The sequence below is a fragment of the Ustilaginoidea virens genome, chromosome 7, assembly GCF_000687475.1.
Source record: "Ustilaginoidea virens chromosome 7, complete sequence".
In the NCBI taxonomy this organism is placed as follows: Eukaryota; Fungi; Ascomycota; class Sordariomycetes; order Hypocreales; family Clavicipitaceae; genus Ustilaginoidea; species Ustilaginoidea virens.
Window position 1 is genome coordinate 1,185,661 of NC_057322.1, and position 25,321 is coordinate 1,210,981.

A 25,321-nucleotide genomic window follows, 5' to 3' on the forward strand; every position below is an offset into this window, starting at 1 on the left:
CACGTAAAGTACGGTGCTTTGTCCAGAAATGGGGGCGCTCGGTGGCTCGCTCAGCTGCAAATCTGATCGACAGTCGAGCTTGTAGGCGTCCGGATCGGATCGCATCCGTATTATTGGTGGTATTATTAGTGGCGAGCTGGTGGTTGCCACTGGTTAGAGCTGATGATGGGTATTGCATTTTCCTGGCCGAGATTCCTCAAAGCGTTTTTATGCAAAGATTTGCTTTTCTCCCCGAGATCTTGCCTTTTTAGCCATTACTAGGAATCATGCAACCTTCTCTCTTCGCGATGGAATACTTTAAAAAAAAAAAAAAAAAACAAGGAAAACATTTGACATGCTTCCGTCGTCGCTGCGTGAAAAAAAAAAAAAAATCACGACTGGGCGCGCGCTTGGTGGATCGCATCGCATTCGATTCGCCCTTCCCTTCCAGCCCTTGAGGCTCGGGGCTCTAGACTCTCAAAAGGCATTGAGCGGGCTTCGGTACTCTGTACAGGGCAGAGCAACAGGGCAGAGCAACAGGGCTGGCAAAACACGAGCTTGCAAGGCCGCGGTCGACGTGGCGTCGGCTTGCCGCGTGCGCCAGGACTGACTTGCTCAAAACGGTTCCTGATGGGCATGCGGCGTGCTGGCCTGGCTGAGGCTGATGAATGAACGGAAAGGAAGACAGGATTCTGGCTTGTCGGCGTCCGTCACGTCACTAAACAGCTGTCAAATGCAGTCAGTCGCCTTTGGTATGGCTATCCCCACATGCATCCAGGAACTTGAATGTGCCTAATGCCTAATGCCCAATGCCTAATGCCTAGTCCGCAGCTGGCGTCGTGCATTCAATGGTTCCCGACGTCTGACGGTCTGATCTTGTCTGTCCGTACCCAAGTCGCCACAACGCCACCTCCAAGTCCACCAGTCCCCAGTTCCAACCCCCCCCTTCCCCCCACCACTCTCCCAACGCGGCTTTCTTCATCGGCGGTCCCATGGCCCACGCCCACGGGCTTTGCCTTGCGTCCTCGTCCGTACTCGACGTCCTTTTTTTCTTTTCTTTTATTTTCTTTCCTTTTTTCTTTTATCTTTTTTTTTTTTTCTTTTTTTTCTAATTTGCTAGGAGCCCTTGGAATTTCGCCAGTGCTTCTGCACTAGATCCCTTCTCTGTTGGAGATCTCGGAGGAGGGCTGTCAGAAGCAAAGCAAAGCAAAGCAAAGCAAAGCAAAGCAAAGCAAAGCAAAGCAAAGCAAAGCAAAGCAAAGCAAAGCAAAGCAAAGCAAAGCAACAGCGGCCGCAGGAGTATCTGCGACTTGCTCATCCTCCCAGCTTCCCTCCCTCCTCTTTGGCATCGGCAGCTCTTCCCTCGGCCCTGACGCCCTTGGTCCACCCCCTCCTTTCTCCTAGCATGCACAGCGCCTGAGCCGTCGTTTATTCCCATCGCAAAATTGCCTCCTGGAAGGCTTGCTGGACCGGCTTCACGTATCGGTGCGACGGCCAGTCCGCGTTGGGAGTATCAGCACCATAAACCTCCTGCTTTTTCACATGGAGGAGTCGCCGCGAGACGACGCCGAAGACTCGGCTCCTCCGCCACAATCTCGACAGCCCCAGCATGACAAGCAGCCGTCCCTCGATACAAGGCAGCCGGAGACCTGCGTCTCGCAGCAGCAGCAGCAGCAGCAGCAGCAGCAGCAGCAGCAGCAGCAGCAGCAGCAGCAGCAGCAGCAGCAGCAGCCATGGCCTGGCCAAATTACCTCCGCCACCGACTTTCCCTCAACCGCCTCGGGCGCGCAGAATCCCTTTTCACCCTGCAGCGCTGATTCGGAAATACAATCGGGACACTACCCTTCTGCTGCGTCGGATATATCGGGGGATCGAGTTTTTCCCATTCGCTCAGTCATCAGCGTGGACCCGACGTCCAGGCCGTGCATGACCGACGACAGCTTCCTTCAGTCGTCCGACAATGAGTGTCGCGGCCTTTCCTCGCATGGTCCAACAACGTACCGAAGGGATTCGCGGACTGATGCCAGGAGAATCGACTTCACCCCCATGTCCCCAACTTCTGCTACACCCGGCGGGTCTAGCCTCCAAAGACGTAGACAAAGGTCGATGAGTGGTCCGTTTTCTAGCATTCAGGCTGATGCCGTCCGGTATGGCACTGTGGCCCCGCTCGAGCTCGATATCGCCGCGTCTGGGAGCGAAAGCGAAGGCGAAGGCGAAAGCGGGGAGTTGCGGCGGCTTGACGCTGCCGCTGACGCCGACGCTGCTTGTCGCTTCTCCAGAGGAGATGATGCCGTATCCACCACTTCCGCAAATCAATCCATCGGCGAACTACCCCATGTCACTACGCGCTTCACCCACACGGAGACGGAGGATGGTCACGCCATCATCACGGGACGAGATGGAGTCCTGCAACGATGCGAGGATGAGCCCATTCACACTCCCGGTGCAGTGCAGGGCTTTGGTGTCTTGATAGCTATGCGGGAAGACGGCAACGGCAGCTTCGTCGTGCGTTACGCCAGCGAAAATTCGGGCAAAATCCTCGGCTACACACCGAAACAACTCTTCAGTCTCGGAAGCTTCCTCGATATCCTGACAGAGGAACAGCAAGACAACCTGCTGGATCACATCGATTTTATTCGAGACGAAGATGCTGACCCCGCCACAAACGGACCCGAGGTTTTGAGCTTGTCCATCAAGCGCCCAAAGGAGGCCAAGAGCGTCAAGTTTTGGTGCGCCATCCACGTCAACAATGCTCATCCCGACCTCGTCATTTGCGAATTCGAGCTGGACCAAGACGACGAATACCCCCTTCGACCTGCAGACGAGCCCACACCCGACACGCCTCACGATACGCTCCATTCGAACCCCACCCTGGAGGAGATTGAAGAGAGCACGGAAATTCTCAGCAAACCTCTTCGCATTCTGCGAAGCGCCAGGAAGCGCAGGGGCGAACATGGCGCAATGCAGGTTTTCGACATCATGTCCCAGGTTCAGGAGCAGCTAGCCTCTGCTCCAAATCTCGACACCTTCCTGAAAATTCTCGTCGGAATTGTCAAGGAGCTAACCGGCTTCCACCGAGTCATGGTATATCAGTTCGACGCGTCTTTCAATGGCAAGGTCGTCACCGAGCTGGTTGATACCTCTCAAACAGTCGATCTTTACAAAGGTTTGCACTTCCCCGCCTCCGACATACCCCGACAGGCTCGCGAGCTTTACAAGATCAACAAGGTCCGCCTACTGTATGATCGAGACCTCCCGACGGCAAGAATGGTGTGCCGAACAAAGGAGGACCTCGACACCCCGCTCGACATGACACACGCATATCTTCGAGCCATGTCACCCATCCATCTCAAGTACTTGGCCAACATGGCGGTTCGGTCCTCCATGTCCATATCCATCAATGCCTTCAACGAACTCTGGGGCTTGGTCTCTTGCCATGCGTACGGCGACCATGGGATGCGAGTGTCCTTCCCCATCCGCAAGATGTGTCGACTTGTCGGAGACACCGCTTCCAGGAACATTGAGAGGTTATCGTACGCATCACGTCTCCAGGCCCGCAAACTGATCAACACCGCCCCGACAGACAAGAATCCTTCGGGCTATATCATTGCCTCGTCGGACGATTTGCTCAAGCTGTTCGATGCCGATTTTGGTGTTTTATCCATCAGAGGCGAGACCAAGATTCTCGGCAAAATGGACCACAGTCAAGAAGCCCTCGCAATGCTGGAATACCTTCGCATGAGGAAGCTCACATCCGTCGCATCGTCTCAGGATGTCACCGAAGATTTTCCTGATCTGAGGTACTCTCTTGGATTCCAGGTGATTGCTGGGCTTTTGTACGTGCCTCTCAGCGTAGGCGGCAGTGATTTCATAGTCTTCTTCAGACGCGGGCAAACGAGAGAAGTGAAGTGGGCTGGTAATCCATATCACAAAGAAGTCCGCGACGGCACTGCCGATTACTTGGAACCCCGAAAAAGCTTCAAGCTGTGGAAGGAAACCGTCATGGGAAAGTGTCGCGAATGGAACGAGGAGCAAATTGAAACCGCAGCGGTGCTCTGCCTTGTTTACGGTGTGTCGCATAAATCTAGCCCAGCTTTTTCTTTCTTTCCTCTGTCTCCCTCTCTTTGTACTCATCCTTCTCTCTTATTTTTTTCTTTCCTTTTCTTTTTTCTTAATCAATCGGCAGTTTCCTTTTCCCACTGTGCATTACAAACATACTGACTACCGTTTTGTTTTGCAGGTAAATTCATCGAAGTCTGGCGACAGAAAGAGGCAGCCCTAGAGAGCAGCAAGCTCACTCGACTGCTCCTGGCCAATTCCGCCCACGAAGTAAGGACGCCGTTGAACGCCATAATTAACTGTCTCGAAATTGCGCTTGAGGGTACTCTGGATCAGGAGACTCGCGAAAACCTCGCTCGTTCTCATTCTGCTTCCAAGTCACTTATATACGTCATTAACGACTTGCTCGACCTCACAAAGACGGAAGAAGGCCGGAGCCTAATCAAGGACGAAATTTTTGATCTCAGCCTTTGTATTGATGAGGCGACTGATCCGTTTCATGGCGATGCGAAACGAAAAGGGATCGAATACCATGTGATCAAGCATCCGGGCTTGCCGCAATTCGTGCACGGCGATAGCCGACGGGTTCGACAGGCCTTGACAAACATCACGGCAAACGCAGTAGAACATACCCACAGCGGCTCCGTTACTGTGGAAATGTTTGTTTCCGAAGTCAAGGACGGAGTAGTGTTGATAGACTTTATTGTGGCTGATTCTGGGGTTGGCATGAGCCCAAAGCAGCTGGACGCCTTGTTTCGGGATCTTGAACAAGTTAGCACCGAAGACTCCGAGCCGACTGCCCCCGGAACGACGGACAGACCACTCGAGACACGGACGTTGGGACTCGGCCTTGCTGTTGTAGCTCGAGTTGTCCGGAATATGGACGGTCAGCTGCGCCTCAAGTCAGAGGAGGGACAAGGCTCCAGATTCGTGGTTCAGCTTCCCTTTCAACTTCCAGTCGATACCCCTAGTCCCGAATGTGGAGGCTCTCCGCAAGAACATGCGGCCGGCAGCAACTCTGGGTTGGCCGTCGCTGAAGCTTCCGCGGCCACTATCAAGGCCGCTCCTGACGGCGAGATAACGCTAATTGAACGTGGAAGTCACATAAACTCAGTTTCCGATGTCGCCGCCTCAGCCGCAGCCGCAGCCGCCGCCGATAATCAGCCCAAGGGAGCGAGTAGTGTGGGAAGCCGTCGCAGTCTGGAGAGCCTGGGCAGTCAGATAAGCCAAAAGAGCGACGCAGACCGCCTCATCGACGCCATCAAAACCCCACTGTCACTCACTGACGAGAAACCCGGGTATTTTGTCACGCGACGCAGCTCCTTGGAGAGTGCAGGCCACCACCAGCCTCTGCCCAGAATTGCGGCCGGTGGTCGTCGTCTGTCTACCAGCCCGGTGAAACTCAAGCCGCCGCCGCCCCCTTTCCCCACCGCTCCATCTAGAGGAGAACCCGGTACCGCGGAAGTCCGGGACTCCAAAACCCCGATCAAGGCCGTCAAAATCCCCGATGACTACGCCAAAGCGCCGATGCAGACTTGGAAGGGGGACGAGCCAGGCGATCTGTCGGAACGGCCTGATGACAAAAGGAGGCCGCCGAGACTAGCGCTAAAGACGGCTGTCTTACCACCAAAAACAGCAGAGGTTCCGCTCACGATTCTCGTTGCCGAGGACGACCCGATCAACATGAAGATTCTCCGGAAAAGGCTGGAAAGAGTCGGACACGAAGTCCACGAAACCGGCAATGGCGAAGACTGCGCCACTGTGTACAAGGAGAAGTCACCCGACTTTGATGTTGTTCTTATGGACATGCAGGTTAGTGAAGCCATGTGCGCTTGCTTTATCAGCGGCGAGGGGAAACGCTTTACTGACGTTTTTGTTTGCCAGATGCCCATCGTTGATGGACTGACGAGCACACAGATGATTCGATCTACGGAGCAATCTGACGAGCACAAGGGCCATTCGGCGATGGCCGTCATGAACCGAAGAATACCAATTTTTGCCGTGTCGGCCTCGTTGGTCGAGGGGCAGAAACAGGTCTATGTTGATGCGGGGTTTGATGGATGGATATTGAAGCCCATCGACTTTAAGCGACTGAGTGTTCTCCTGGCTGGAATACATGAACCGGAGACTCGCAAGTCCTCGTTGTATGTTGCAGGAGAATGGGAACGCGGCGGCTGGTTCACCTGCGGCGTCGACCAAGGCAGCGAAAGACCAGGTAGCTCCGAGGCGACACCAACCGCGGATGACGGGGGGAAACAGTTGAAGTGCGAGACCAACATCAAGCCATGCTAATCTTTTATTCCTTTTTTTTTTTTCATTATTTCTTTTTGGCAAACGGAACATACAAGCAAGGTCAAGGACACGACGGGGGAAGGATGAATGTGGAACGATAATCGCGAAGAACTAAACCTTTTTGACGCCCCGCCCCGATGAGAGCAAAGGTCTCAGCCGAAAAGCATTTCTTCGAGGCCCTTTTTTTTCGGGATCCCCTATCCGATCCGTGGCTTCTTTCAGCCTGTCACGTATTTACTCTTTTTCTTCTTCTTTGGATACAACCGAGCGTGCGGCGTTTCAAGAGGTTGGGCGTACATGGATTTTCTTTCGTTTATTCTTCTTCTTTCGTTTATTCTTCTTCTTTTCTTTATCTCTTTCTCTTTTGTTGCTGTTTTCCCCCCCTTCCACCCGCCTTTCTTGTATGTTTGGGCTCACTTTTGTGATTGCGTTGCATCATCATTCCTGTGGTGCAAAAACTTGTTTATTGGCGATAGACGAGCGTGACGACGACGGGGTTGGGGTTTTCCACGACGCACATACAACGCGTACACCGTGGGGCCTGTCTCTTTCTTTACTCGTTTCTTTCTCCCTTGTTTCCTGTACCATGTTGCGTGGCATTGCGGAATGTCGGTTGGAGCCGCAGTCGGCCCTCACAAATTCAAGGAGCAGGACACCGCGCCGGATGGTCTTGTCAAATAATCAGGGGCACACGGCGGGAGGAAGGCGTCAACATACAGCACACGGAGGGAGGAAGGGGTCACCATACAGGGCACACGGAGGGAGGAAGGCGTCAACATACAGCACACACGGAGGGAGGAAGGCGTCAACATACAGCACACGGAGGGAGGAAGGCGTCAACATACAGCCCACACGGAGGAAGCCAAGGACGAATAACCAGGGGGATAATGGCCCGCACGCAGTGCTGTCGGGGCATAGAAGCACCCGAGCCGGTAGCCGCCGTGGTTTCGCGGCGGGATGCGGTCGCGGCCGCAGGTTTCAGAGGCACGTTTGCGCCGACTAGGCCGATGCCGGATGCCCAAGGCGCGAGCTCACTCACCGCATGACTCACTCCACTGCGCGGCCGAGACGTGCAGCGCGTACGGGCCCCGAGCACCGTCATCCCGGCTTGGCTTGGTGGTTATAGGATGCGGTGCGCAAGGAGGGAAATGAATGGGCAGTTTATGCGTCACGGCGGGACGGCGATGTACTGCACCCCAGGGGCATCGAGGGCATAGACGTTGACATGTCGACCGGGTCAAGACATGCAGGGCAGGGCAGGGCAGTTGCAACTAGACGACGGCTGGATCGCCGCCATGGGGATGGATATAGCACCCATTGTCATGTGCGACGTGCGACGTGCGACGTGCAGACAGCTGCGAGGAAGCATGACGGCTGATTTTAAAACCACGGCTGTTTTCAAACCGCCGCTATGGACTACGCTGCAAGGCATGGGCGGGCACCAGTCCCACCACCAACACCGTGATTGTCCCCAACGTCATCACCAACGCACACTGAACCAGCCCAGCCCCCAGACCAGACCCGCAAATACCTTCCATCCATTTATCCAGTCAACAGCGCGCCTTTTTCAAGCTGCCTCGGTAAAAATCTTATTCTGAGCTCTACGTTTTCATGCTTTCAATGCCCGCAACGCCCCGCCCAGCTGGAGCGCCTTGCGCCATCGGCTCTCCTTCTCCTCGTAGTTCTCCTCGCGCACGTTGTGCTGGCCAACAATGGTCAAAAAGACTTGGTCGAGGCTGGCCCGGCTGACGCTGTAGTAACTGACGCCAAGCTCGTGCTTGCTCTCCTCCAGCACAACAGCCAGCTGGCCGATGACGCCGTCCTGCCGACCAGCATGCGCCACCTCGCCGCCGTGAGCGATCCTCATCGCATCGTCGTCGTTGCCGCCGCTGCCGCCGCTGCCGCCGCTGCGCGAGCCGCTCCCGCGTCGTCCCGCGAGAGCAACAATGTCGGATGCCGAAACGGAAAAGCGAAGCTGGCCGTGGTACGTCTTGGCCTCCACATTGGCCGACGGCAGCCGTTCGCGAACCCACTGCACGACCCTGTCCATTTCTTCCTCCGTCGTCCGAGGCGCCGAGCTGCTCACAAGATGCACCTGGATAGCGTTGCCAAAGCGGCGGCGTAGGTCGTCGGGCGCGCCGAGCGCCAGCATGCGTCGCGCAAGAATGCCAGCTCTTCCCGCCAGGGCATCCGCCTCTTCCATGCTGTGGGTTGTCAAGAGTATCGAGCGGCCGGGGACCACGGCTGCCAGAGTTTTCCACATGATTCTTTTGGCCGCAGCGTCCAGCCCCGACGACGGCTCATCTAGGAGAACCACCGTCGGGTTGCCCATCAGCGCGATGCCCAAGCTGAGCTTGCGTTTGTTGCCGCCGGACAGGGCGTGTCCCATGCGCGAGGCGAAGCCCTGCAGCCCGACAGCTCCGAGCACGGCAGCAACGTTGTGCTCAATGTCGGACACGCCACGGACGCGGGCGTAAAACTCCAAATGCTCCCGGACAGTCATCTGATCCAGAGCGTCAATCTGCGGGCACACTCCCAGGTGCCTTCTTGCAGAAGCAAGGCTTTTGCTGACCGACTTGTCCTCAACAAGAACATCCCCGCCGTTGCGGCTCGCCATGACGTCGCCCCGAACCAGAGAGATGATGGTCGACTTGCCGGCCCCGTTGGGCCCCAGCAGAGCAAACACTTCCCCGCGTTTGATGCCAAACGTAACATTGTCCACGGCCGTGTTCTTGCCAAAGGACTTGGTGAGGTGCATTATTCGAAGACCGTCGTCTTCCACCTTGCCACTGCTCGCTGTTACTCGTCTCAACTCGCTGGCGACCTCTTCGTCCACCTCATGGTCCGTCTCGACATGCGTTTTTCGCTCAAACAGTCTGCGAAATGAGGAGCCCACCGAACCACCGTCGAACCACAGGAGCAGCCCGAACAAGACAACGCACTGAATGATCAGGTACAGAATCGGGCCTCCGTAGGCAGTCATTGCCCCCGGCCTTGTTGACAGCTCGTTCCCATCGCATGCCGTCGAGAACAAGTTGGTTGCCAGGAATAGGGCCCTGGCCGCGGAAACAATTGGTGCAAAGCCAGAAAGGACGAAATGACAAACGAGCAGCGTCGAGTCGATCTTGCTGACCTGGACGTAAGTGATGACGCAGACATAGACGATGAGATATGCAAAAAACCAGACTGCTTGGTACGCAGCTGCCCAGGCAAACGTGCCAAGCTGCGTTTTCGTAAACAGGGAGACAAAATAAGACAGCAGCGCGGACGCCAGACCGTACAAGAAGAGAACAACAAACACGTGCTCCAGGTGAAACCAGACGTTTGACAGGCCAGCCCAAACGGCCGTCACGGTTGCCGACGAAGCAAGCACAAACACAAAGTCGAACAAGACATACGCGACCCAGAGTGGCAGTGGTCGGACACCGTTGGAATACTGCAAAGCACGCACGAATCGCCGGCGCTCTGTACTCGGGTAGAGCGAGAAGAAGGCGGGATAGCAAGCCAGCGCGATGCCCATGTAGATGACCAGATTGAGCGCATCGCCGACGCCAGGGTTGAAGGGTACGTTAAATGACGACCAAGTTGTTGCAATGGTCATGTTGGAGACGAGCACGTCAAGAAGCTGCTGGGCCGTCATGGAGCTCGTAATGAACAAGTCGGCGGCCCAGCCGAGGGTAGGGTTTGAATCGCCGTCGCCCAGCCAAAGAGCCGTGGTGACGATTCCAGGATTGTCTCTCAAATATTGCTGCCAGGACTCAAAAGTATCGACGAGCCGGAGATTCTTCAGCGCTGCAAAACCGAGGGCTGTGCCGCCTCGTGAGCCCTCAAAGATTGGTCGAAGCAAACTTGTCATTGCCATTGTCGACATCTTGGCGGCTGGGCCAGCAACGAAGACGATGTTGCTGTCATGGTTGAATTGTGTGAAAGCATCCTCGGTGGATGATGCAGAAGCCTGATCGGCAGCTGTACAGCCGGTTTGAGGCTTTCCTTTGACATACAGAGAAGTAAGACATGCAGCAAAGATGGGCAAAAGAAAGGCCGCCAAGTAAAGAATCCAGTGTCGTGTCAGGACAGTGAGTCGCTTCCTGAGCAGAATCATGACCTGTCCGACATAGCTCACTTGCTTGCCATTCAAAAGGCTCAACTCCCGATGGTGTTGCGTGGAACCATCCTGCGACGACGTATCCTTTTCGGTTGTGCTGCCGGCCTCTTTGGTGATGGCAAGGCTGCTGCCGTTAAATGCATCTTCGTCCCGGACTTCCTCGGCAAGTTGCAGGAATACGTCCTCAATGGTTGGGTTGGAGAATCGATAGTCGCCGACACCGTGCTTTTCAAGCGATCTGATGACCTGCGCGGCAAGACTGGACGTGGGTGCCACGTAGGTAATTGAATCGAAAGCATCCTTCCTTCGGACCCCTTCAACAGTGGGCAAGTCAGAGAAGCCGAGGTTTTTGCGCACGTCGACCCGATAGCCTCCGCCAAATCGGTCTTTGAGCTCCGCAGATGATCCTTCGGCGCGCAGAGTACCCTTGGATAAGACGACGATGTGATCAGCGAGCAGATCGGCCTCATCCAAGAAGTGAGTGGTCACGATGAGGGTTCTTTTTCCTCGTTCCTCAAGAAGAATATCCCATATCTTGCGTCTAGATAATGGGTCCAGTCCGCTGCTGACTTCGTCGACGCAGCACACAGCACTTCCACCAGTCAGCATCATGCCTAGCTGTAGCTTCCGTTTCTGGCCCCCGGATAGGGTTTTCGCCAGCGCATTGCGTTTCGGATACAAATCAATGGCGCCGATAAGCGCCAGGATCTGCTTTTTGGAAGCAGGAGATGTCGGGGCCTTGAGGCGGTTGAAGATTGTAAGGTGTTCCGTCACGGTCAAGTCGTCCCAGAGAACATTCTTTTGCGGAGCGATACCTAGCCCACCTCGGCCGTCGATTGTGATGGAGCCGCTGGTGAGTCGGTGTAGACCAGCGATGGCATCGAGCGTGGTGCTTTTACCGCTGCCATTTGCTCCCAACAGGGCGACAATCTGACCACGTCCGGCGCGAAGACTCAACTCCTTGACTGCGACGACAGGTTCCCGAGCCTTCTTCGACTTTGACGGGAAAAGACGCGAAAGGAAACCAGGGTAGTATATTTTTGTCAACCTGTCAATCGAAACGGCACTCTCAGCAAGGCCATTGTCGCTACTTTGCGGGATTTGTACCTTGCGTCCCGCGCTGCAAGCTCCGTACAGCTTCTTTTCGACCAAGGCCGCAAATAGCGGGTATAGAAAAATTTGAACAGCGAGAATGACAAAAAACACAAGGCCCGGAATATTCCAAGGGCTGTCTGGGGGGGCTTGAACCAGGTTTGTGGCTCTGTCCTTTTCCTCGAACCTTGCCATCAGAGTAAGGAAGTACACATAAGTGCAGGGAGTGAAAAGAACAGACAAGATGGCAACAGGGCCAGTCTTGGGTTGGGTTAAAGCCTGAGCAAGGATTCCAAGTAGCAGCACAGCCAGTGTAGCAGTGATGCCGCTCAGCTGCGCTTTGCGGAAGAACGAGGCGAAAAGAATGGACATGGATGCAAGGGCAAGTCCAGCAAGAAGATGGAATATGAGCACGACGGCGGTACTTGTGTTTGTAAACACGCCATATCGAATGACGATGGACCCAATTATCCAGGCAGGAGCATAGACTACGGAAAAGGACAGGTGATGGGCAACGATACGAGCAGCCTGAGCCATCCATGGCTGGCGAACAGGCATCATGACGTCTATGAGCTGGGACATGCCTGTCTCTCGTTCGGCGGCCACGAACCCGGTGAGGTGATAGGTGATCCATATGATGTTGGCAATGAACGCAACGGCCATGACGTTCACAATGGCCTCGTGGAAAATCTCTCGCACGTTTCTGTCTCGTTCCTCCTGTGTCATGCTGGTAAAAGCCAATTCCTGGTTTTTAGCCAATGGATCAGAGCCAGATCCATTAGGACTGAATATGGCAGCGTCAACAAGGCGCTGCACGGGCAGCAAGTAGACTTGCTCGACGTTGTCCGACCTGTCAACGCGGAATTTGACGGGCTCGTTCCAGAACGCAGCGTCAGTGCGAATCGTGTAATTCCATAGACCGCCGAGTCCTTCGGTGGGCGACGAGCGCATAACAACTGCGGCGAAGCATGTGGTGACTCCTCGCAAACTGCTGCGGCATTCCGTAAGCAGCTCATCTTCTCTGCCGACGGTCACAAGCTTCATAGAACCAGCTTGGACCACAGCTTCAGCGACCTTGTCGAGGACGCGGTTGATTTCGCCTCCGTCATGGCCATTATTAACCAGCACTACCTTGTCGCGCCCACTGCTTCTGGCAGCATCGAAAGCTTCGGCCAGGCTCAGGACCGGCCGAACAGTACCGAAGCCGAATTTCGCAGGTGGCACGAAGAGATTCTTGGCAAAACTGAAGAATGCGGCCAAGATGATTGGCAAAAGAAAAGCCATGACGACACAGAGGGTCAAGTGCCGAAAGAGCAGCCACCGAAAGTTTTTGGACATTAAGGTCCAGATCTGCTTTCGTAAAGCCATGCCGTCTACATGGGTTGAAGCTCAACGAGCCCCTGCTGCTTGCTTTGTCGGGAATGGAACGCCTGGGGTACGTTGAAGAGCAAGAGATACCAAAAGCTTGGCCGAAATAATGGTCCGCTTCCTCCGCCCATGGAATTCAAGCAGACATTGCGGCGGATATTGGCAAACGAATGAAGCCGTTGTTGCGCTCGCGCTTGCCACCAAGAGAAGATTCCGGTTCAGGGATGAAGTGTAAGAGGATTTGACCAAAGGTTGGGGCAAAAGATGGCCAATGACTCAGGCAAACATGTCTGGCTCCAGGCGACCTCGACAGCACAGCACAGTCTTCCGATTTGCCGATACTGAAAAGACGGAGCCCGGTCGAGAGTCTTGATGAAGGGGTGAAGAAATATGAACAGGAGTTTTCGTTATGCAAGAACCAAGGCACCGCCCGATAAAGCAGCCATGAAGAGGATGAGATGAGATGAGGCAGGGTGAGGGGGGAGAAGCGAGGAGAAGTGAGCGGACGTGCATTGTCCGTCGGCACGCCCCGAGCTGTCAGACGGCTTGTGAGACGGGCTTGTGAGACGTAGTTGGGATCTGGAGGTTTGGTGCCTGGAAGTGACAAACGATGGTCAGACGGGTTGCCAAGTGGCACTGCAGTCTGGTGCCAGTGCCAAGTGCCAGTGCCAAGTGCCAGTGCCAAGAAAAGTCTGGTCTGGCGGTGGTGGGATTGAAGCTTTGATGACGTCTGGTGGCGCAGCATCGGCGGTGGCCGCAGCAGCAAGTTCAAACACAGCTTTGCTGACGGCTTGCGATTGCGGCCAAGCTATCAAACCTTTACGGGCACTAGGGACTTGGCGAAACTTTGCTGCTCTCAAGCTGGCAGCCACCAGACGCCAGTCATCCAAGCCAAGCCCCTCAAGACTTTGGCGTGCCAAAAACACGTAATCTTCATCTTGTCCCATTGCCGGCGTCTTCTCGACTCATCCCCCCTTCCGCCAGGGTTGCGGTTCCCGCTGACTCGATTCCTCCTCAATCGAATCTCGTCGTTCCCCGTACTCATGCACGTACCCAAACCCGCTGTTCCCACATGGCTTCCGCTGCCATGTCGCAGGCTCATCAAGAAGCTGCAAAATCCATTCACCGGCAGATTGGATAGATGGGCTGATTCAAAAGGCAGCAGCAGTATCCGCCCTTATCTGCACGACAATATCCAGTTCGTAATCGCATCAAATCAGTCCACCATAAACCCACCCCCACTGTTACCGACGTCGTGGTTTTGGTCGTGGTCGTGGTCGTGGTCTTCGTCGTGTTCGTGCTCATCGTCTACAACCATGTCGTATTCTTCCGTCGCGTCGCTCTCCGCAGCGGCCAGTTCAGCCGCTTTCCTCTCCTCTTCATCCACGCCCTTCCAGATCCTTTCGCGGATACGTAGCCCCATGAGAAATCGTCGCCAGACCCTCAAGGCAGCCAGCCGCTTCCGCTCAGCCTCCATCTCTTGCTCCACATCGGCCATGCCTTCCATCACGGCCCGTATTGCGGCTTCATACTCCTTCGCCACAACTATTCCGTTCAACACAGCCGTGCCCTGCCGACCCTTGAAAAGGAATCCTGTCAAGGCAGGTGCATAGTCAACGCCAACTATGAACGCGGCCCTCGCGGCATGCTCATGAGCAACATGCACGGCTCCCTTGGGTATCATGCTAGGAACGTAGGCGTCTATGTTGCCAAACTTGTTCTTTGGCACGCACCCGTTCCTAACGGGTGGTGGTTCGTACAGTTCTGTTTGCTCCGTCGTGTATATTGGCACAACACCATCGTCTCCCGTGTGCGCCTCGTCCTTGTCCCGATACCTCGGACCCTTGAGCCGCCGTTTTTTCGGAAGCCACTTGGCCGGTATCTCGTTCGGCTTTACTTGGCGCCCGAGGCGATACCATTTCTCCGTGGTCCTTGCTACACGAACATCTTTTCGTCGAAAGACTTTCTCCAAGGGACCGCGACTACCGGCGCCGACAGTCCCCGATGGTTTCGCGTCAGGCACAAGTACTTCGTGTCGGCGCATATGTCGCTCCAAGGCATACACAGGGTGGTTCTTAAAATCCTGCACATTTCTGGGCATCGGTTCCCGAGCTTCCATCCCGGCCAACTCGTTGTCTTCAATTTGGTCCAAGTCTGTGGGACTGGGTCGCTGAAAAGGCCTCATTGCTGTGCGCCACCATTGGCCGCCATCGTCAAGAGGCGTCTCAATCCTCAACCTACGCGTTTTGGCCGTGTATGCCTTCGCATATCGCCTCGTCACGTCCCTAGCGGCGCCATCAGCTTCGAATGCCACCACGTAGGAGAGGCTGTTTTCCCTGTCCGTAATAGGAGGCTCGAAGGCCTTGGGTTTCCAGAACGTTTGCGTAACTATTGGATCAGCAGGTTGCCACTTCTGATGGCCAGTATCTAGCACTTCGACCCAGTAAATCGGGAAAGCAGATTCGCGGATCTGGGCTGGTTCGTGAAAAGCTCGCTGTTTCCTGGGCGGGGAAGGAATAGGTTGGAAATGATAGGATGTAGCGTGTGGGTGGCCTAGTCGTCGCCGCGGAGTCGAGGAACCAGGAGTGTCACTCGGCGGATCTGTAGTGGCCGCCAGGGCCTTGTATTTCGCCAATGCTGCTTTGACGTGTTCGTTTTGCGCAGGTTTCGTGCCAAGGATGAGCGGTTTCCCTTCGCTTAGTGTCGGCCCGCCAGAAGAGAAAGATAATGGCTGCAATGAGCAGACGAGCCTTGCCCGGACGCCCACGCTTCTCAGCAGCGCACAATACAACTGCGCGCCGACGTCTCGGGACCCTTGCAGCCTTTTCGATGCATTCCGAAAGTCTTCGCGATCCAAACAGGAGTCCAAGTTTGATGGAGGCTCATACTATGTGTCCGTTCAGTAAAGGTTGGTTTCCCTTGATCAAGACCGAGATCGTATTGAATACTCACATTTTGCAGTTGGCCTGGATCCTCCGCCCAAAGAGACTTTCGCAACCCTCGTTCCGTGATTTTAAACTTTGCTCTCCATATTTCAGCAGCTTGCTTCAGCCCCTTTTTCAAGCTTTCAGACTGGCCGAATTGCGGCAAATGGGATCCAGGATTTAGAAGATCGATATTCTTGTCAGTTAATAGAGGCCGCAACGTTTCCTGAACTCTCGCATCATTGCACCAGTGGTTTCGACGGGATGCGTGAGACAAGAGACACAGTAAATGTGTCTTGTGAATATGCAAACGCCGGTCTCTTTCCTCTTTAGATACTGGTTTGCGTCTCGCGCCGTATCGTTTCGAAGGTGAAGCCGCAGAATTGAGAGCAGAGAGGTTGAGTTCCAGAGTCCCCGTCTCTTCGCCGGAAGCGACTATATCTGGATGAGACATGGGGAGATTGGCATCTTCGAATAGAAAGACTTCGTTTTCATCGTCATCGTCATCGTCATCTTCGTTTTCATCGGACTCGATCTCAATTGTTTGCACGGTTGGCGCCGGCAAAACCACATCTTCAAATTCGATAGCACTGTCGTCGTCCTCGCCGTCATGCTCGTTCTCATTTGCAGTGCTTGGTAGAGCCACTACCGGTTGCTCTTGCGCCTGGCATGTCGTAATCTGATCCCTGGACGAAGATTTGGCACCTGACGTTAGGCCTGGCCGCCTCCGTTTCAACGGTGGTTCAATCCTACTCGGATTTGCTGCCGACACCCCAGCCTCTGCTAACATCTGTTGGTAAATATCTGGTCCGGTATTGGCCAAATCCTCCGCTCGGCGCTTTGAGCTTCTCGAGGACGTTGGCTTTCTTCCGGCCATTCTTATTCTTGCTCAGCGTTTCTTGATTGCGGCTCAGCCAGTGCATCATAAATTGTTCATACGACGGAACGGGTCCATGCCCTGTCACCGTTTAAGCAGCGTAAAGCCGTTCCTCCGTACGTCATCAAAAAGCGCGAGTAACTTTCGCCAAGTCACGTGAGAAATCTACCAAGTACACACATCGTGAGATCTGCTTAGTGGCTTTTTCTGGGTAAAGCTGAGCTGTCAAGCGGCATGGGCCGAACTTTTAGCTTCAAACGCCAGGCCACGGGTAATATTATTACTGTGCCCAACTTCTCAACACCTAGACACCTCATTCTAATGACCCGTCTTCCACACCGAGTGGAACCAACGTTTTCGGGGTCTAAAGGCATGGCTGACGGCTAATTGGAAGGGCACAGGCATCTAATGTTCAACCCCTTGCCGACATTATTGCCCAACCGCTGCTCGTAGGGGTAGGGGTCGCATGGGATACCATACCCAATCCTTCAATGTTCTTTGACACGGTGCACCTAAGCGTCGTTCAAGCCCCGATATATTTTACTTCTTAAGCTAATTAACAATATGAAAAATAAAGAACGGGAAGAGAGGACTGAAAAATTTGGCACACTGCTTGGAAAAAAAAGAAAGCAAAGCCCTTTGCGCATTGATGACAGCCCTGAACCTTGACGCCGTGGAACAAAGACATTTTGCTGGATTTATTTCGTTAACCAGCCAAGATAATCAGCAACAATTAGTGTTACCATACTAGCACGTGTTAGTAAACAGGGCTTCCTCCAGGAAGATTCACAAAGCTTACGCGTGTGGAGCAATTCGGATATAATATGTACCGAAGCCACGATAGAATCTCAACAGTCCCTCTTGCTTGGCCACCTTGGCGAAACAGTCCATCATACCCTTGTAGGGAAGCTTTCCCTCAGGACCCTTTTGTTGCTTCTGCAGTCGAGTCTTGACAAAATCAAAAGGTAAACTGAAGAAGCTGGCGAAGAAACCAGCGATGGCGCTGGCACTGAGAGTTTGAGCCCGGGCGGATAGGTCAGTATTCTTCTTGAGTTGCACCTTTGCCTCGCTAAAGAAGGCAAGCTGCCCAAAGTTAAGGGCCATGGCGCGCGCAACGGTCGGTGCCGCACCAGCCCACAGGGCACCAATCCCTTCACTCCTGGCGATGGAAGTCAAAGCATCAATTACAGACTTGTAGTTTTTCCGCTCCGACAGTGGCTTCAAGCCATCGCTTTGCATCCGAATGAGTGCCAAATCTGCCGGGTTTCCAATCATGGCGGCCAAACCGCCCGCGGCTAAACCGGCAGTGGCTCGGTCTGCGAAACTAATCTCTCGCCCTTGGGATTTCGCTCTCTCTGCCAAAGATGCAATGAAGGTGTCGAAAAATCCCAAGCGTGCGGTGGTGTAAACGGCTTGTCGCAGAAGACCTGCGGATAAACCCGTGTATAGGTCAAGAACCTTACCACTGGCGATAATATGCCTCGTGACCGACAAGGGGGTTGCTTTGGGTCCGCCAGAAGTGCCCTCGCCCGCAAGCTGAATTCTGACTTTAATCATATCGACAGGCTGGATGACAGATGTAGCCACCATGCCGCTGATGCCACCGTTGATGAAGGGCAGAGCTGCCCTCATGTATGGAGTGCGCAGCAGGTCCTGAGCGACAGCTACCCCGTCCGCCCTGACGGCGCCAATAGCCTCGGATGCCTTGTTGCGGGCCGATTCAACGGCTTGTTTCAGTGAGCCGCCAGCCATGTCAAAACTCTATTTTTATTATTTGTCTATTTTTTTTTGGCGAAAATTTGATTTTCTCAAATTCAGCGTCGCTATATTGGATTACGGCGGCAGACAGGCTCAGTTCAATGGTCTAGAAACGAGGCACCCCATTAGCTGTGCGGCTTTGCAGAAAAAAACTGATAAGAAAGGAAGATATGATGCAAAATAGGTGGAATTTGATTCAATAATCGTGTCTTGAAAATTCCGCAGACGTTATCTGATACCAGTATTTCGCCGAGTCATTCGACCTGATATTCCTGAGTCCCATGTAAGACGTAGCGTAGCGTACGAACTTGAAAGGTTGACTATTTGTCGCTTGGACCACGCCAACTGAAAACCCATGCTCGAATATGACCAGTTTTAAATAATTCTTCAGTCGAGAGCATGCTGAATTCGCGGAAGGAGCTGTTGCCGAACCGACCCTGCGCTATCGTCTCGTCTCGACGAAATACTCCCAATGTTGAATGATCGGATGGTTCCAATCCATGAGTACCCCCATGCCAATCAATGGGTGGTGGATCCGATATGAGACCGGACTGGAGCATTGGGCTCCTGCAGGCAGCAGGGGACAATGCCGGTATGGGGCCGGCTGGGGTGCTAGAACAGGCAATGCTGGGGATGCTTACCGGGGTTGGCGGAAGCAGCGCAATGCAGGTGGAAGACGTCCGGTCGTTGGTATCGCGATTTGATGTTGGGAAAGGCAGACTTTTCGTCAGCCCCCGAGCAGAAAGAAACCAGCAAGTAGATGCCTGTGACTAAACAGCTGGGCGAATCAACGAGGGCACGCGAGAGCAAGAGCAGACGCCGGGAAGGCGAGGCGGGGTCGTCGATGGCGGGAATGATTAGCTACCTAAGGTATGCGGGGTCAATCTGCCCGCAACTAAATAAGGTTGCTGTATTGCTGAGCGTACGTACTGTGGAGTGTGTACATGTATCGAAAGCTGATGTTGCCCAGTCGTAAGGAAGCCGGCCTCGGGACAACAGACAGCTGAGCTGGACTCACACTTGTAAGGGTTGTTGGATCAAACCTCATGGACAGGAGGGGGGAGGGGGATGATAAATACGATATATACTCCGTACAGTGCAACAGGCTGCAGGACGATTATTCCGTCAACGAGCAGATGGAGAGGTCAGGTCAAGTGATGCACGCAAAGTGTGGTATGTCGGTAGGCAGGTACCTACCTCTTGGAGCAGAAGGTACAGTACAGTACTTACCACATCACCGGTAGGTACTCCGTACGCTCAGCTGTTCCTTTGATGCGGCGGGTGTAGGAAACAAACGTCCATGTTGAATCGAACATGTTTCAGCTCAGGTGCTCGAGGCGAGCACTGAATATTGTGGGCGTATGCCTTGCAAAGCATTCAAGTTACATGAGAAGAGCATATCATCTACAGTTCTACCTGCACCTCTGGAGTAACCATATCATAACACGTACGGGGTACCTGGAAGTTAGTACAGTGCAAGCTCGGCTGATGACTAAAACACACATGGTCTAGACGAGCATGTACTCGGCAGTGTGGACTTGCCATGCCGAACGGGCTTATCGGCAGCATGTGGGTTCAGTGTTCCGTTCCTTCCCTGCATGAGAACGGCATCGGTGGGGCACGGTTTCGCTGTTGGGCAATGGGCAACTGGTCTTCTGTCTTCTGTTGGGCCGGTCCACTTCCAGCCAGACAAAAGAAAACAGACAACAGACAACGCCCACCACCTCCAACAAGCTATGCGCTTTCCTGACCGGAAATTGTGTCGGGAATGCAAAGCGCTTTGGAAGCTCGTTACCAACCATTGCTTTCAAACTGCTTTGTTGACGATTCTGGCGCACTGGCTGTGGAAAATGGACCTGCACGAGTTTTCATCCAAGTCGTCTGCAGTTGCATCCACAGAGCAAAAGTACCTACCTACCTTAGGTAGTAGGTTCGTCATCGGTCAACTTTCTTCTTGTTTAGGTAGGTTCCTAATGTACCTACCTCGAGTATTCCAGAGTCCGTAAGGTCACGACAAGATGCGTTAGGATTGATATGCTGTACTTCAATCTCAGCACTTATATTGTCTCGAAAGAAATGCATCTGAGTTGCTCTTATCCAGTGTTTAAATCGCGTTTATTTTATTCTTGCCTTCTTTACTTGCTTTTCTCTTTCTTCGTGTTTCCTCACTTTGCTGCGGCTTGACAGTGGAGGTCTGGTACCTTAGGTACAGTGCAATCAATACCTGGGTGCATGTACATACTATTATAATACCGTTGGTAGCCGAACCTAGCCCTGTCAAATCTCCGACCGTCGGACTTGGGAGTTCCAAATACTGTGTACTCCGTAGCCTCCGAGGAGATGCCCAACCCAACGTGGATGCAATGGATCCTTATCTCTCCGTTCAACAAACAAGTTCATTCCTTGATCATCGCGTTTTCCATTCAGCAGGTGGCTTTATGCTACCCCAACTGAAGATGGCCTTTAAGCTCAACACTTGGGTAAGTACTTTGCTGGGAGCACGACGGAAGTCCTAATAACTGGTTTTCAATGCTTCCCTTTGGCCGCCTGGCTGACCCGGTCAGATCCGAGAGAGATATAAGACCAAAAAGACCAAAAAGGCCCTATCTGAGCCGTCTGATTGATTGGCGGGAATGTAGGAGAGCCTCCTCTGTCCATGGCAGTTACGAACTCGCATTGGAGCAGTGGGAATTTATCTTTCAACCTGCCCATGAAATCTCCGTCCTGGGGACGAGCGCCGAAACTTTCCGGACCCATAGCTGTACCTTGTGGTCATCGGGCGAAGATGCCTTTGGTCACGAGTCATCCCGTCTTGTCGGCCATGTAGACTTTTTGACCGCACTATTTACAAGCAGTCATCTGGCCAATATGAGCTGATAACTGTGGTGCAGCCAACCAAGATCCCCTTTGCGGCTGTCACAGTAGCCAGTATCTATCATGCATGACCTTGGCTGGTTAAGGATTCGAAAAGGCTTCCGGGAAACACTTGCAATGGAAATCAAACGACAAGTCTGTTCTTGAAAAAGACGCTGCCGGCGGCGAGAGGCGCTGCATAATCAGCCCAGGATGCATTTGTGATGACACACAGAGCAAGTTGCAAATAAAAGTCACGCAAGGGAACTTGTGGTCAGTACGAAATAACGTCAGTTCTAAACCCCACAGTGCATTGAGATGGTGGGTGCCTTGGGTTTCTTGGTGATGGGCTGTGGGTCAACCATTGGTATGATTTGAGATAAGATAAGCCCGGTGAGGAAACACATCAAAAGCTTCGTTTCGCATCCCACCCACCCACCACCAATGGAGTTGTCTGACGCTTCAACTCAGCCCATGCCAACTTGCAACCGGCGTAAACCAAACAACCGGTCAAGCCACGAAACGCCATGCCGAAACGAAAGCGTGGTGTAGAACATGAAGTGCGCGGCATCTTAGAAAAGTTTGAGACCAAAGTCTTCAGAGCGTTGAAGGCTTCCAAAGGCTTTGAAAGGCAACGGCAGAGTAAAAGACTGCGAGAACCGGATGTCACTCCTGGCAAGGCTCAACGTTTGGAACGAGAAATTACCGTGTTAAAGGTGAGAACCATCTGCATCACAGTAACTCCCCCCGCGCTCATCACTAAACTGCCATCAGTCTCTGGATTTGCACCACATTGCCCGCACACACTTGTATCTATCGCTGCTCAAGTTCAAAGCCATCGCCACTTCGCCTGATCTTCCCGAAGAATTGAAACGTGGTGTATCCAAACCCGACTTACCTCAAGAAGAGCAGGTTGCGTTTCACAATGTAACGAGCGGTTTATACAATAGGGATCTTGTGAAGCAGGCCATTCATCAGGCTGTTCAAGCCATGTGCGTCGCCTTGAATGTTCCCGTTCCGGAGCGCTCAAGTCGATCGCGCAAAGACACACGTGCGGCACAAGAAGCGGGAGCTTCAAGTACGAAAGAGGTTGTGGCGGAAGGACCAGAATCTGCGCAAGACGAGCAGAGCATCGAGCATGATGGAAAAGCAAAACCCGAGGTGTTGAGCGGCGATGCCAATGAGCCAGGATCAGATCTCGGGAAGCCAGTCAATGTTGATGACGGTCAGGAGGTGACTGAGTTTGATGAGCTGGGCGAATTGCTTGGAAGTTCCTCTGACGAGGAGGAGGAGGATTGGAGTAACCCCAAGTTTGCCCAGCTTAGGGGCAGGGAAACGGTCAATTTGGATGACATTTCACTTTCTGGCTCCGCGGAGGAGTCGGGAATGGAATCTGACGAGGCACCGGGGGATTCTCACTCGTCATCTCCCCCACCTGACAAGACCCAAAGCAAGGAGAAGGGCAGGAAAACGGGCACGAAGCAAGCGCAGCCAGGCCACTCGACATTTCTTCCGTCGCTCATGGGAGGCTACATTTCTGGTTCTGAATCGGCCTCTGATATCGAGAAAGCGAAACCCAAAAAGCGTCGCGGGCAGCGCGCGCGACAGGCGATTTGGGAAAAAAAGTATGGCTCTAGTGCTAGACACTTGCAGAAGGCCGACAAGAAAGGTGGCAGGGATCCTGGCAGGGATTCTGGCTGGGATATGCGCCGTGGTGCTGTTGATGGAGATGGTCAAGGGGGGAGAAGGAGGCCTTGGAAGGACGGGATCGAGACTGCTTTGGGAGCCAAGAGCAGCCGTCAAGGTGAAGGCTCGGCGTCCTTGAAGCCCAGCAGAAGAGACGACGAAGGGACATTGCATCCAAGTTGGGAAGCTAGGAAAAAGGCCAAGGAGTCACAAAAGACCGTGGAATTCACTGGCCAGAAAGTGGTTTTCGAATAATATCAGCATCGTTAGCCCGAGTCATTCATCATGCTCCGGACCAAGGACCGAGGGCGAACCCAGACTGCTGTGTGGTGTCTGTGTTGAGCGCAAAAGGCCTGTATGCATTTTTCTTTCTTTATCTTTGTCTTCTCGTTTTCTCTTCTTCTTCCTTTTTCTTCTAACAAAGCGGGCATAACAAGAAGAAAAACGGTCGACCCGCTGACCATTTCCATCCAAGGCAGGAGCCAACATCCAACATGCATTTGCACTGCCGGCAACACACAGGCAGCCGCTGACACCTGTTTCAAAAGAACTTCCTTTCATCTTCTAATTGCCAATTCTTTCCGATCATCCAGCTCGCATCCCCCCTATGCTTTCCCTTACCTTGTCTCCTCATAGGCTTGGGTGAAGATGTAACATCTATTATCACCTTTTTCTCCCTCTTCTCGATGTTACTGTACATGCGGATTTCTGCTCCAAAAAAACGCTCCTACAAACCGAACAAACCGAACATAAGATACACCGCGACGTGAACAAGATGCCAGAATTCACAGGTATCATCTCGCATTTCCGTCAACCTGATCATGGCCTGGCAAGCTTCCGCCACTGGAACCATCGTTGTTCAGATCCAGAATCCGGCCAAAAAGTCAGGGACATGGGTTCTCTGTACCAAGCGGAAATGAAGGCGCGATTCCACCTGCGGACACGTCGGCTAGATTCGGCAACGGTGCCTTTCTCCGAGATACCCAGACTCGCTGAGAATATAGGACATCTTATCTACGTCATCAACGACGAAGACGTCAAAGAAATAGTTGCAATCGTTGCCGAAGTTCTTGCACAGACCTCATTTGACTCCAATCTCTTTAATGCGACTTCTATACGTGACGAGAGAACGAAACAGTACGATTCACCAGCCACAGGGTTGGCTCTCGGGAGACACTCCATTATACCCCGTATCTCTGCGCCAGCAGATCCTGCAACGACCTTCAGCGTGCCCAAGACCCTCTTTACCTGTACGAACTGGCGAAACAGGGAGATGTCTGCTGCTATTTCACGATCCGGGGAGCCTGTCAAAAGTACCATCGTCTCCCGCGCAAGCGTCTCAGAGATTGTCTGGACCGAGTGCTATTCCTCAAAATGCATTCACATACCGGATCCTCCTTCTCCTCTGGGATCGATTGATAGTCCAACAGAACCGAACCGGATTCATCACATGCAGGCCTCGAAAATCGATCCGAGTCAGAACTCCATGAGGGATGCATTTTTAGAGAGGCAGCGTCAATCAAATTCCTTCGAATCATCGTCCACAACCTTGGCGTTTCGGAAGCGGATGTCTCGTTCCACTGACGAGGATTCAAACATGACTTCCTTTCCAGAGTTACGTCCACGGCACTGCACGAATGATTGGCTGAAACCCCCGGCCGAAATCGAACAGCTGGTACGTGTTTCGTCCTCTGATTTGTATCAGCGAGGGGTGGACGCACACTGCGACATCGTACCAACTTGTTCAGATGGCAGGTAGGAGTTGCCGCCAGCTAGTTCTGTACCATGCGACGAAAGTATTTTCCCACGAGATCCATTTGATAACAAGAGAGGCAACGTCAAAGAACGGAGGATAACAGCAGCTTGCATACCAACATACAACAAGCGACTGGGGAGTTTGATTGGCACGTCGTCTCATCGTCGACGCAGCTCGCACAATCCACATCTGGATAGTAAAGACATCCTTTTCCCTTTCATCGTCAATAAGTTTCGTCCGCATAGCTATTGTCACCCGCGAAAGCAGAGCTCGGACCACAGACGTTGGGACGTATGGTCTTCTAGCAATGATCATCCGACGACACTCGGGGCAAGCATACCTCCTAGGGTTCCTGCGGGAGAGCGTCTTGTTAGGGAACCCCCCTTGAACCTCGCAGAGACAGATAATCTAGGGATATATGAAGCCTTAACGGGAAGCAGATTGAAGAAATTCAACAAGAGGTGTGTTACGTGCTCGGAAGACAACAAACCGCATATTTGCGAGGATGACCTGGACAGCTCGAAAGACGGCTGGGTGTCACCGAGATGAGACAATGCGGGCCTACCTAGAGT

The 25,321-nt window shown here is 53.3% G+C and overlaps 9 protein-coding genes across 9 annotated transcripts; 4 read left to right on the forward strand and 5 right to left on the reverse strand.

Annotated features, from left to right (window-relative positions):
* Window positions 1-1,521: 1,521 nt before the first annotated feature.
* UV8b_07969 (uncharacterized protein) lies at window positions 1,522-6,330 on the forward strand (the record flags this gene model as incomplete). Its single annotated transcript, XM_043145466.1, has 3 exons — window positions 1,522-4,048; window positions 4,220-5,850; window positions 5,923-6,330. The coding sequence occupies 3 exons, from the start codon at window positions 1,522-1,524 to the stop codon at window positions 6,328-6,330; spliced, it is 4,566 nt and encodes a 1,521-aa protein (XP_043001401.1).
* Window positions 6,331-7,939: 1,609 nt separating this feature from the next.
* On the reverse strand, window positions 7,940-12,895 carry UV8b_07970 (uncharacterized protein; the record flags this gene model as incomplete). The annotated part of the gene is made up of 1 exon (XM_043145467.1): window positions 7,940-12,895. The coding sequence occupies one exon, from the start codon at window positions 12,893-12,895 to the stop codon at window positions 7,940-7,942; it is 4,956 nt and encodes a 1,651-aa protein (XP_043001402.1).
* A 614-nt stretch (window positions 12,896-13,509) lies between these two features.
* On the reverse strand, window positions 13,510-13,842 carry UV8b_07971 (uncharacterized protein; the record flags this gene model as incomplete). The annotated part of the gene is made up of 1 exon (XM_043145468.1): window positions 13,510-13,842. One exon carries the CDS (start codon window positions 13,840-13,842, stop codon window positions 13,510-13,512), a length of 333 nt encoding a protein of 110 aa, XP_043001403.1.
* Window positions 13,843-14,111: 269 nt separating this feature from the next.
* Window positions 14,112-16,696, reverse strand: UV8b_07972 (uncharacterized protein; the record flags this gene model as incomplete). The annotated part of the gene is made up of 2 exons (XM_043145469.1): window positions 14,112-15,782; window positions 15,848-16,696. 2 exons carry the CDS (start codon window positions 16,694-16,696, stop codon window positions 14,112-14,114), a joined length of 2,520 nt encoding a protein of 839 aa, XP_043001404.1.
* Window positions 16,697-17,394: 698 nt separating this feature from the next.
* UV8b_07973 (uncharacterized protein) lies at window positions 17,395-18,448 on the reverse strand (the record flags this gene model as incomplete). The annotated part of the gene is made up of 2 exons (XM_043145470.1): window positions 17,395-17,443; window positions 17,496-18,448. The coding sequence occupies 2 exons, from the start codon at window positions 18,446-18,448 to the stop codon at window positions 17,395-17,397; spliced, it is 1,002 nt and encodes a 333-aa protein (XP_043001405.1).
* Window positions 18,449-18,552: 104 nt separating this feature from the next.
* Window positions 18,553-19,770, reverse strand: UV8b_07974 (uncharacterized protein; the record flags this gene model as incomplete). Its single annotated transcript, XM_043145471.1, has 5 exons — window positions 18,553-18,560; window positions 19,096-19,315; window positions 19,381-19,457; window positions 19,550-19,560; window positions 19,685-19,770. The coding sequence occupies 5 exons, from the start codon at window positions 19,768-19,770 to the stop codon at window positions 18,553-18,555; spliced, it is 402 nt and encodes a 133-aa protein (XP_043001406.1).
* Window positions 19,771-20,190: 420 nt separating this feature from the next.
* UV8b_07975 (uncharacterized protein) lies at window positions 20,191-21,078 on the forward strand (the record flags this gene model as incomplete). Its single annotated transcript, XM_043145472.1, has 3 exons — window positions 20,191-20,377; window positions 20,642-20,934; window positions 21,019-21,078. The coding sequence occupies 3 exons, from the start codon at window positions 20,191-20,193 to the stop codon at window positions 21,076-21,078; spliced, it is 540 nt and encodes a 179-aa protein (XP_043001407.1).
* A 756-nt stretch (window positions 21,079-21,834) lies between these two features.
* On the forward strand, window positions 21,835-23,248 carry UV8b_07976 (uncharacterized protein; the record flags this gene model as incomplete). The annotated part of the gene is made up of 2 exons (XM_043145473.1): window positions 21,835-22,023; window positions 22,082-23,248. The coding sequence occupies 2 exons, from the start codon at window positions 21,835-21,837 to the stop codon at window positions 23,246-23,248; spliced, it is 1,356 nt and encodes a 451-aa protein (XP_043001408.1).
* A 520-nt stretch (window positions 23,249-23,768) lies between these two features.
* On the forward strand, window positions 23,769-25,137 carry UV8b_07977 (uncharacterized protein; the record flags this gene model as incomplete). The annotated part of the gene is made up of 3 exons (XM_043145474.1): window positions 23,769-24,668; window positions 24,742-24,748; window positions 24,923-25,137. 3 exons carry the CDS (start codon window positions 23,769-23,771, stop codon window positions 25,135-25,137), a joined length of 1,122 nt encoding a protein of 373 aa, XP_043001409.1.
* Window positions 25,138-25,321: the final 184 nt, after the last annotated feature.